At 36.9% G+C, this 12,287-nt stretch overlaps 1 protein-coding gene across 1 annotated transcript in view; it reads right to left on the reverse strand.

The window, feature by feature from the left end:
• The window catches only part of PDE7B (phosphodiesterase 7B), a gene marked incomplete at its 3' end in the record, with an annotated part of 632,720 nt that overhangs the window by 494,357 nt on the left and 126,076 nt on the right, over positions 1-12,287 (reverse strand). Inside the window, exon 4 of the mRNA XM_082474733.1 lies at positions 9,945-10,032. Within this exon, the coding sequence (XP_082330859.1) occupies positions 9,945-10,032 (88 nt within the window). The remainder of the gene's footprint in view (positions 1-9,944; positions 10,033-12,287) is intronic.

Below are 12,287 nucleotides of genomic sequence, written 5' to 3' on the forward strand. Positions count from 1 at the left end.
CCCCCATGTCCGGCACGATGACTCATAACACCTACACCACGTATTCCAAAGCCCCTGGCATGGTCTGTGAAGGGCCATGGTCTGCCACAGCTTGCCTTACAGCCTCACCTCCCAACAGCCATGGACATTCTCGCTGAGTCCAACTACCTGCACATCCTCAAGTGGGCTAGTTCATTCACTTCCGAGCCTTGAAGACTGCTGCTGCCTGCATGTAACGTTCTTCCCATCCTCTCCCTAGTCTGCCTGGCAAACTCCTTTCCCTTATTCAGGACTCATTTCAGATACATTTTCCCTAGGGATGCCATTCTGACTCCAAGGGGCCGAGGTAAACCCCACAATATTCTGTTCTGAGCTCCACAACCCATCACACAGAAGCATTGTCCTTTTTTTTTTCTTTCTTGTTCCCTTTATTCCCTGTCCCTCTGTTTTTTTGGGCTCTTCTATTCTTAACACAAATTCCCAGTCACACAAAATTTCTCATAATGAGTGCCATGAAAACAACCTACCAAAAAATGAATTAAACACAAAAACCAATACTAAAGTTTTCACTAACTGCATTTTTCAAAAATGTAACAGGTTGCTTTCCTTTCTTTTCAACTCAATTTATTGAGAATAGGGAATATAGATACCACAGGATAATTTCATATACATTCAGACATTTGGTTCATTTCTTTTTAATAATGAGCAGAATTATATAGAAGGGAACTTGAAGAAAAAGGAATTAAGTTGATGTCTAGTTTTATCTATCTGACTACAATTTGCTACTGATGTGCAAGCAAAGCTCAAGCAATTACCATTACCAACATCTAAAATTTAACTCTCACAACAATGCTTTTGGCTTGGTAATGAGGAACATTTGCTTTTTAAAAACTTGAATGTTTTCTATTCTCTTAGTCATTAAGAAAGTTAAAAATAACTTAGTTTTAAAAAAACATAAATTTTATCAAACTTTGATCCATCACAAAAATAGTTTATGCTTTGTAATAAACATGCATAGAAAATATGTCTTGGGAAAATTATAAGAAAATGATTAACTTTTGCCTTATTTCTGACTAACCAATTAGTGGAACTATAACCATTAAATTGATTCTTCTTCTGCTTTAATTTTCTGAGCAGGCACTGCTAAGGATTTCTTATCTAGGGATCCTGAAAGTCACTTGCTTTCAGCAGCAAAATGGGAAAGCCTCTGAAACTAAAGGCTTTATGGCTTTAAAAAAGTCTAAAGACTCAAAGATCTATGAGTTAAAAAATTCTTTATGTTGTTTGACTCTAAAGCAAATGCATACAAAACAAACCTTCAAAAAACTGCAGAGAGAGGGAAAAAACCAATTTAGAAATTAAAATCAGTTGATGTCTAATAATTGGTCAAGGAATCACCTGACATAGTGGTAGGACCAGTTTAAACTAAATCACATCAGAATGTGTGGAAAATTCTAAATTTAATAGAATTTCCCCTTTGTGGGGATGAGGCAGGGCCAGAAGCAGACTCAAATGGTAAAACTGTCCTTCGTACTTTTGAAATTTGATATTTGTCTATTTATTTTTGTAGATACACATTCTTTCTTTCATTAAGTGACTACTGACCAACTGTATTGGACAAAACATTGTAATAGATCCCTTAGCTTAAATAACACCTGACCTAGTTCTAGCTTGAAATTTATAGGAATTTTTAATACATTAACACAGGAAGACTGAAATTCTCAAATACTTCAACTAAGATCATGCAAAAGAAATGCCAGTGACCCCCAGTGATTCCCTTTGCCAGCTCTACAGGGAATTCCTCGTTCTCCACATCTCATCCACTTACCTGTAATTTACAAACCTTCTCATTAGCTTGGACCATTTTGGCAAGGATTTGATTTGGCAGCTTAACGTATAGGCTTTTTCTGCCCTTGAAAATGTAATGTAGTACTCTGTAGCCATAATACGTAACCAACTTTCATGATCCATGTGAAATATGTAAGTACAAATGTAAACACGTTGGAAGAAGATGGAAGGGCAGGGGAGTGGAACTGGAGAGAGAAAGAGAGCATATCCACAGCTCTCCTCTCTCGTTCTGAAGTCCAGGAACATGAAAGAGCCTTGGGCAGGGTGGGTGCCAGCTGGCCAGGAGCACGTCTGACTGCGGAGGCAGAGGCCACTCCACAGATCTGCATCCTCTCTAATCTCACGGCTCATTACACAGTCCCCTCACTTGGCCTTCCTTATGCTCTGTTTTCCTCACTTCAGTACAGAGGAAACCGACGTTAAAAATGTTTTCTGCATATCACATTAACTTTATTTTATCCTGATTTACACTTCTCTCTCTCTCTGAGGAAAACGGAATGTGGTCTGGATCTCTGATTTGCATCCATTAAACTCTCTGTTCTCTGTCAGGTCACTTAACCCCAGGAAGGTTCATGATAGGTGTATGCGTACTGTTTCATGTTATTCTGAACCTTGTCACCTTCATTTCCTTTTTGAATCATGTTTTGTTGGTTCTACTTCAAATTATGAAATGGATTGCTCCCCAGAGTATATGACATCATGCATTTTTAATGGATGTGACATGGAAATTAAATGCTTTTAAACCCTTCTGAAACAGTAGTAAGATGGATCCATTACCACAATGATTCCATTTCTTGTAGAACATTTAATTAAAAAATTTGTAGCAACATGTCAGTAAGTGGCAGGCTTCCAGCTAGTGCTTGTGGAAACCACCGTCTGGAAAGAAATGCGTGGACAGTAATGACTGTCACTGTCACAGTCATTACAATGCTCTTGTCAACCTGATCATTCTCTTGTATATGACATATGATGGCTCCTGGAGGACAGGAAACTACCTTTTTCCTTTTCCACAACCCTAACATCTGGCTCAGGTCTAGAGCACAGTGGGTGCCTGATAAATGTTGACTGAAAGAATGAATAAGTAAATGATGGAACACATAAAACTTGAATAGGCATTTATGGATGGCAAAAATGACGAAAGACATTTTTTTCATCTTCTCAAGGCAAACACCTTAATATGATAAAAGGTTTTTTTTTTTTCCTTTCAGAAAATAAGAATATGTAATTGAACAGTTTCCATCTCTCTGATCTTTCTGGATAAAGTGTCCTTTGGCTACCTCTCTGACCTAATTCCCTACTGCTCCCACCCCTACTCAAAATTAGTTCCAGGCCCCTAGCCTCTTTGCTGTTCCCTGCAAACATGCCAAGAACACTGACACTCCAGAGCCTTTGTTTTTCCCATTCTCCTGTCTGGGGCACTGCTTCTTCCAGTATCCCCCTGGCATGCTTCCTGGCTTCATTCAGGTCTCTGCTTGAGTGAACATCAGAGATGTTGTGGCTAATAACCCTAATTAAAAAGCACACTTTTCCCATCACTTTCTCTATAGTACTTGTTGTCAAGTAACATCATATATATTTATTTGTTTATTTTCTGTTTCCCCCACTAGGACATTAACTCCATGAAAGCAGAAACTTAACTATCTTACTCACAGTACATCCTCTGTGTCCAAAACAGCGCCTACCGATAAATATTTGGTGAAAGAATAAATAAATTTAGGTCTTTTTCAGTTAGCAAGATGTTTAATAAAGAGGTAGCACCTACGGTGGAAAGAAAACTAGTTTGTGGTGAGAAAGATTCAATTCTACCATTTACTGACCGAGACCTTGGACAAGTTATTTAACCTCACTGAGTCTCAACTTTCCTCTCAATAAAAAAGGTATAATAGTTCCTGCATTGAGAGAACATAAGAGAACAGTGGTTTCAGGAAGGATCGAGATAGAAACAGACACGTTTTCCAGAGCATGAAGCCATGAATATCTGGAGGTGAGGAATGCTAGGTTAGGAGTAGAGTGAGATTTCTAAAACTCTGTATTTTATCTATCGTTTCGAATCTTATTTCTCAGCTTTCTTCAAAGCGATTATTATACCAAATTAACGCTATTTAATAATTACAGTTTAAAAATTGCAAAGGTATTTAGAAAACCTCAGAATGTCCTTGATTTCATTTAAAAGCAAGAAGTGCAGGACAAAGTTTTTTCCTTGTTGTCTCCCCTGTATGTCTCTAACAACTCCTCTATCGCATTCCATGAGATTCTTCAGGTGCTTCCAGTCAGGGACCCCCCTCTTTTCCACTAAGGCATGGGCATGTGACCTGGGCTGGAAAGTTAGCATCCTTTAATCTGAGACTGACATTAGCATTGACAAAAAGCAAATCTCTCTCCTTCTCTTTCCTTCTGGAAAGACTGCATTCTGGTTGCCATATTTTTCACCACATGGGAAGGACCAGTTTAAGTAGGGATGATGTCAACACAGAGAAGGTAGAGTTGAGAAAAGAGAAAGAAAGTCTTGAGACATCTAAACACGTCTAAGGCCAATTCCACCTTTTATACCCAGATCTTATGTGAGCCAAAAAGATTATCTTTTCTTTAAGCCAATTTGAGTTGTTAGAAGCTTAAGAAATACAGGAGCATATGGAGAAAACAGTGAGATTGAGTTTGCTCTTCAGAAAACACGAAAATAAGACGTGATCCAAAGCCCAAAAGCAATAAGGTGGGAAAAGGTTTAACTAATTCCTGCACTTCATAAAAGAAAAGTCACTTTACCTCCCACACACTCTAAGTCCCTATTGGCATCATGTTCTTGCTTCTAGCTGCTTGGAGCTGAAGAAATTCCAAATTTCACTGGCCGTTGAGCAGTGATGCAGGGATGGAGGTTCCAACACCACTGCTAGTCAGCAAGAAGGGAGTCACATTCCTGTCTTCTAGGCTTGGACTCTGAATAGATTTTTACATACAATCATTAACACAACAAATAGATTGATTCTGAAATATTAGTAGTGCAAGTCAATGGGTCTAGCAAGTAATCAGGTAGTTTACAAACAAATGTTTGAAACATATTACCTTCTAAATTGGGGACCATCAGTAATTTTTACCACTGTAAACGTGTGTGTGTGTTTGTGTATGTCTATGTGATATATAAGGTTAATCGTTCATTCTCAGTTACAAAAAAGTAGCAATTTTCAAAGTGCCTCTGAGACCCCTTCAGAGAGTACATAAAGTAAAACATACTTCCATAATAATTCCAAAACATTATTTACCTTTTTCACTCTCATTCTTTTACAAGTGTACAGTGGAGTTTTCCAGAGGCCTAATGATGTGTGATATCATAATAGATTAAATGGCAAAATAGATGAAAATCTACTGTTTCCCACTGAACTGAACTAGACTATTGAACTAGAGATTTGCAAAATAATGTCAAACAATGACCCTCTTTGAAAATTATAGTTATTTTAAACAAAATATCTGTTATTTATATTAACATGAAATGGTTTATTGTCATTTTAAAATGAGTAATAAATACATATTTTTTAATTTCTCAGTTTTTATTTCTAATCTGATAAATATTGATGGGTATAGCCCACATTAATAAAAGAGCTTTGAGGTCCTCAATAATTTTTAAGATTGCAAAGGGCTCCTGAGATCAAAAAGTTTGAGACATTGAAAATAGATTCAGGTAAAATTTGTAATAACCGAATATTGCACAGTTTAGCTACCAAATATAAACTCTCTATATTTTTAAAAGTCTGGGGCTTCCCTGGTGGCGCAGTGGTTGAGAATCTGCCTGCCAATGCAGGGGACACGGGTTCGAGCCCTGGTCTGGGAAGATTCCCACATGCCGCAGAGCAGCTAGGCCCGTGAGCCACAATTACTGAGCCTGCGCGTCTGGAGCCTGTGCTCCGCAACAAGAGAAGCCGTGATAGTGAGAGGCCCGTGCATCGCGATGAAGAGTGGCCCCCACTTGCCGCAACTGGAGAAAGCCCTCGCACAGAAACGAAGACCCAGCACAGCCATATATAAATAAATAAATAAAAATAAATAATTAAAAAAAAAAAAAGTGAATGGGAAAATTCCTCTAAAAAAAAAAAAAAAGTCTGAAAGTTACTTGTGGTGATTCTCAGAAAGAAATTCTTATTGTAATTTATTAAAATGGGTATTTTACATGTCTATATTGACTTTAAAGTGTCTCTATGAGAAAACATTGATTTGCTATGGCATGCTGTTATCTTTAGCACACCTGTACTCATCCAAAAAAGATATTACTGTTATTATCATCTTGCAGATTCAGAGGCTAGGCCTTTTTAACAGTGTCATCTAAAGCAGGTGCTGGCAAATTTTTTGTATAAAGGGCCAGGTTATAAATATTTTCATCTTTACAGGACATGTGATTTCTTCCTCAACTGCTCAACTCTGCCACTGTAGCATGAAAGAAACCATAGGCAATACGTCTAAATGAGCGTGGCCATATTCCAGCAAAACTTTACTTACGAACACTGAAATTTGAATTTCACCTAATTTTTTATGAAATATTATTCTCCTTTGTTTTTTATTCTTTTTTTTGTTTTTATTCATGTTATGAAGTGTTATTCTTCTTTGGTTTGTAATCACTTAAATATCGAAAAACTTTCCTTGACTCATGAGCAGTACAAAAACAAGTAGCGGATTGAATTTGGTCTGCAGGCTGTAGTTTGCCAACCGCTGGTCTGAAGTATGTTCTACAGAACTTTAATCCTTTGAGATCCTCTGTGACAAAGGGTTCCTTGACTAAATGAGTTTGGGAAATGTTGCAGTGGAGATTCAAACAATACGCTGTATTTTAAAGCCTCTGAAATACCCTTCAAAAATTTTTTTTGTTTCACTCAAACCTAGTGGATCACAGAAATATTTTTTCAAATAATACTTGTTTAGTGCTCTCAAAATACTGTTCCATAGAACTTACATTGGGAATTACTGCTCTAAAGGATCCCAAACTCAAATGTCTATAGATATGTTGTATGATACCTATGTATGATACAGGTTCTGTGTAAGAAGATAGGTATTAATCTTTTCACACCTGCTCATTAACATTGCCTTTTAATCATGTGCAAGACAAACAAAATGACCAACAAAACATATCTTCATTCTTTACACAGCCCTGAGGCACCAGTTTGGAAGCATTGGTATATTGGTAGTGGAAATGACTTCAATACTTCAAGATTCAGTACACAAGGGAAGGTAGTTCAGGCAAGCTACTTATCTTGTAGCTTGAATGATACTACACGCAGCTGCATCCTTATGGAATAATCAGAGAAGGACACAGCAAAGATAAAATGAAAGAGGGTATAATAATTGTGCTTTTGCTTTTGCCTGATTCTGTGTGATTTTTAGGACAATATTTCCCAAACTTCAATGTACAAACAAATTACATGGTATCTTGCTAAAATGCATATTCTGATTTAGTTAAATCTGGTGGTACCCACGTATGTACATTTCTAACAAACTCCAGGAAACACTGGAGATCCTCAGGGTCAGAGTTCAGGAAGGGATTAATTGCATTGCACAAATTCAGTGAAACTCAGTGACCTACTGATTGGAAGAATTTGCATGTTCACAAGATCCCCGGGCAATTTATATGAATATTCAAGTCAGAGAAGCACTGCTCTAGAGCCAATTTCCATGAACACATTCTTAGTGCATTGGAAAGTCAGTCCAGCTGTACTAAATAATCTCCACCAGTAGTGAAATATAGTTTGAGTGTCTTTGAATAAGTAAGGAAAAAAGAAAAGAAGAATATTCTTCCTTTCTAAGACTCTGTTAAGGGAGCATTGCTTCACCTTGAAAAGTCCAGAAATGATTTATGAGGTAACCCTGGCCTAACATCTAATGAATCCACATTTATATCCAGGAGACAAAAGGGAATACAGACCAAGAGCTCAGAGGTCAGTTATAAAAACTTCTGATATCAGGGATTGGCAAAAAGAACTACATAGTAGAGCCACAAGAAAATCATTTCAAGAATGCTAAGTTTTGATGGAAATATTCCCATTAATGAAAATTGGCAGGATCACAAGTAGTGAGTAATCAGTAAAACTACACCCTACACCTGCAGCACATCCTTTAGGGAGTTGGCATGAGGTGGTAATCAAAAGCTAGGTGCTCTTTTCCCAACCAAAGGTCACCAAATAAGAACACACACCCTGAAAGGCTTAAAGATGTTATACAAAGCACTTGTACATAAAACAGAAACCATATGAGGATACTTGATAAATATTTGTTGAATGAGCTCAAGAATATCAGACTTGTGTTCCGAATAAAAGAGTTGTAATTCGTGTGATTGTTGTTCTAATTTTTGGGGTGACAACTGTAACATTCCTTGGACTCGAGAATGCTATATCTTAGCATTTTGATTTGGTGGGTGCTGAAAGGGGGGCTTAGGAAGGGTATTATGTTTGTAAACGAAGTATTAAAAATCAGCAAAAAATGTCTGGGACATCATGCTAAGATGCTGGGGGTAAAAAGCCATGTTCTTATTGATAAGAATACTGAAATGTCAAGAATGGAACCAAGAATATTGATCTCTTGAGAAGTGGTCACTTACGGATAATAAAAAAAGGCACCCACTCAAATGAAAGAGAGCAGCACAATTATAATTTAGCTCAGCATCTAGCCTGGCAGAGTGGTGCCTTTAGAGGCCACTTAAACCCTGGAAAGCTTTCCCTGGGCCATGCATGAAGGAAGAGCATTGGTACATTCCCTTTGTTCACAGACTTAGCTTCCTAAATCACCCAACTCTTTTATTACCTTTCCCCTCATTTATTTTTTTCATCCCCTGGCTTCAGGCCTGACTTTTCCCCCCATCACAATTAAGTTTTTATCCTTACCCTTAGAGCACATTCTGCCTCTTCTGCTCATGGCCCCAGTCACCCATGACAATAGTTTTACTTCTTCATTTTTCCAGTGAATTAATGAACTTCTTTGGTAATGCCTCTCTTTATTTCACCAGCCCCAGCATCCTTTAATACTTGGCATCTGGTCCACCTTCATAAGCAGGGTCAACACACTCAAGGTCTGATCAGAACAGACCACATTTAATACTCTATTATCCGTGGTTCACCCTGAGCTCTCATTCTGCATCTTTTCTTATATGTTTTCAGTTGTGTTTCTCTTGACTCCACCACTAGATCATTTCTTACATGGGGGGAGGTCTTCTTTTACTTTGTTAACTCTCTCAGAAAGTAGAAATCTTATTCACCAAATACTTCCCAAATTTTTATGATTGAGTGACTCTTAGGAAACAAGAAATATATATTGAATGCCAACCATAAGCCCAGATTGAAACTAGTTGCATAGACTTTGGCTAACATGTTCTCTAAACTAGCAGAGAGAAATCATTCATTATGAAACAACATACCCCTTCATCAATGGCCAACACATTTGTACATTTCTTACCTGGGTAAAATCAGACAAGCAGCTAACTTTAGGCCAATAGATGTATCTTCCTTTTACATTTCAGACGACATGCTTTATACCTATATTTATTCTATAGAATAAAGCCACTGTAACTTAGTTGAATAAAACTATTGAACCTTGCTCATAAAATAAAATAATGTCTGCAGTTTTAAAGAGAAAACTTTTCTCGATAGAGCTAATCATTTTTACACACATATTAAATATTTTAAAACTTCAGGGTCAAAAAATTATATTTTCACCGTTAAAATACAAAATGCTATACACAAAGTTTTTCCCTATTAGTCAAAACATAATGAGTCATACAATCTCATTTAACTTCAGCTTATTTTTAAACTAAAGCTAATATTAAACTTACTTTGTGCAAGAGCCAAGCTTTATACAGCTATAAAGGCTCTGAATATGTGAATGAATGAAGACAGATTGATAAGGCATACTGCTCACTCATCAAAACTGAGTAAGTTTACCTACTGTGTAATTTTATCCATAATTATAAAATAATTAGAAGGCATATTTAGGATGAAAAGAACACACTCTAAGATTGTCTTTGAAGTCACTTGTTTTTCTTGTTAATATTTAGTTTTAGTTTGTTATTATAGTTAGATTGGAAGCTTTTGGACACTTGAAAATATTCTTATGGCTTTTGAAGTATTTGCCCTGAAACGTCTGCCTACCGTAATGTAAAAAATTTTCATGGTGGAAGTTACCACTCTTCCCTTCTTCTACTTGGTCTTGCTCTGCCAGCATCTTCCATTCTTCATCCTAGAGAAAACCATAGATATTGAAGAAATCAAAATAACAAAAATTCCCAATCTTTTAAGCATTTACTATATACAGACTTGCAATATCTTAGTGAAAACACCACACAGCAGCTCTATACCTGGTTTTCACCATTGTATGTATAAATAAACTGCAACTCAGAGAAGTTAGCCACTTTATCCAAAATCTCACAGTAAGTGATGAGGCAAGTCAGGCTCATATCTGACTCCAAACTGTAAGTATCAATAATAATAACAACAAAACCAACTAATAAATTACTGAGTAACTATCTGCCAGCTACTTTACTAATAAGCATGTCCCAAGATTATATCAAATCCTCACAACAGCAGTATTAGGTAGATTCATTTTAAATCCCAATTTTGTGGCTGAGGGGATTTGGTATAGAGAAGTTAAATAGCTTGTCTAAGTCTACAGTGCTGATGAGGGGCAGCACAGAGACTTGAACCGAGCTGGTCTGAATCCAGTGCCTACTACTTACTTAATACTCAGTTAGGAAAAACCTATTTTAAGAATGTATCTTAAACTATCCAGTCACTGATATTACTCTTATTGATACAATTCATTATGTGTAATATATTGCCAAGAAATTAATGTATTTGTGTCTGTGTTTATTTGCACTTTTATCCCCTACCATGCGTCAGGAACGCTAGGTTTTGTGGATACAGAAGCAAAAGATACCCTCTCTGATCAAGAAGCTCTCAGTGCAGCTGGAAAAGATACAGGCTAATAAATGCTGTTGGAGTAGGTGAGAGAATGGCTCTCTTCCTGCAGCAGCACAGAAATGCTTCACAGGAGAGATGACGTTTAAATACTGTAATAGGTAGAGAATGAGGTAAAATGGCCCAGCCATCCACATTTGGTGTGGAGGACGCTAAGCAGTAGAAACACATGTGAGAAGATAACCTGGCCTGTAAGAGAAATAGCACTTGTCTCATTACTCAAGTGGAAAGTATGTATGACACTGACCCAAGAAATGGGCACGTAAGCAGCGTCTGACCTCAAAAGTTCTTCATCATTTTAAATTAATTAATTATTTATTTCATATAGTTAACAAATATTTATTCAATGTCTTCTATATATCAGGAATGATACCCATTACTTAGGAGGCAAGAAAGACATAGTTCTGACTCCCTAACCAGGTACTGTACTATTTGTTACTCTGAGGATTTTGAATTTGGGAGGCAGTGAAAGAATTTAAGCAAGATGATATGATTGATTTCACACGTGGCAATAATTATTCCTGAGTAGTGGTCTGTGTTGGAAAGTCTGACAAATATTTTAAAAATTAATTATATATGTCATGATTTCTATCATTTTTATTCTTTCCTTTCTCCTACTTAATTTCAGTATAATTTATCTTTGTCTAACTTTTTAAGGTGGAAGTATAGAGCACTGATTTTAAACCTTTCTCCTTTGCTAACATAAGCATGTAAAGCTATAAATTTCCATCTAAGCACTGCTTTAGCTACATCTCACAAATTTATAATGTTTTTTCATTATCATTCAGGACAAAATTACTATCATAATTTCTTTTTTTTTAATTGGCATTTTATTTATTTATTTATTTATTTATGGCTGCGTTGAGTCTTCGTTTCTGTGCGAGGGCTTTCTCTAGTTGCGGCAAGTGGGGGCCACTCTTCATTGTGGTGCGCGGGCCTCTCACTATCACGGCCTCTCTTGTTGCGGAGCACAGGCTCCAGATGCGCAGGCTCAGTTGTGGCTCACGGGCCTAGTTGCTCCGCAGCATGTGGGATCTTCCCAGACCAGGGCTCGAACCCGTGTCTCCTGCATTGGCAGGCAGATTCTCAACCACTGCGCCACCAGGGAAGCCCCCATCATAATTTCTTTTATGATCCATGGGTTATTTAGAAGTCTTTTGCCTAATTTCCAAATATTGGATATTTTCTAGTTATATTTCTATTATTGATTTTTACTTTAATATAGGTGTGGTCAGAAAAACCACTCTGTATGACTTCAATCTTTGATATTTATTGAGGTTTATATTATGACCCAGCATATGTTTATCTTGATGAATGTTCCATACGTACTTGAAAGAATTTTCTGCTTTTGTTGATTAGATCAAGTTGGCTGACAGCGTTTTTCAAATCTTCTATATTCTTACAGATTATTTTGTCTACCACTACTACTGAGAAACTGTATTACTCAGGTTCTCCAGAGAAACAGAGCCACTAGGAGATATATATAAATAACTCGTGTGTGTATATATATATATATAT

The sequence above is a fragment of the Balaenoptera physalus genome, assembly GCF_965194825.1.
Source record: "Balaenoptera physalus genome assembly, chromosome: 9".
In the NCBI taxonomy this organism is placed as follows: Eukaryota; Metazoa; Chordata; class Mammalia; order Artiodactyla; family Balaenopteridae; genus Balaenoptera; species Balaenoptera physalus.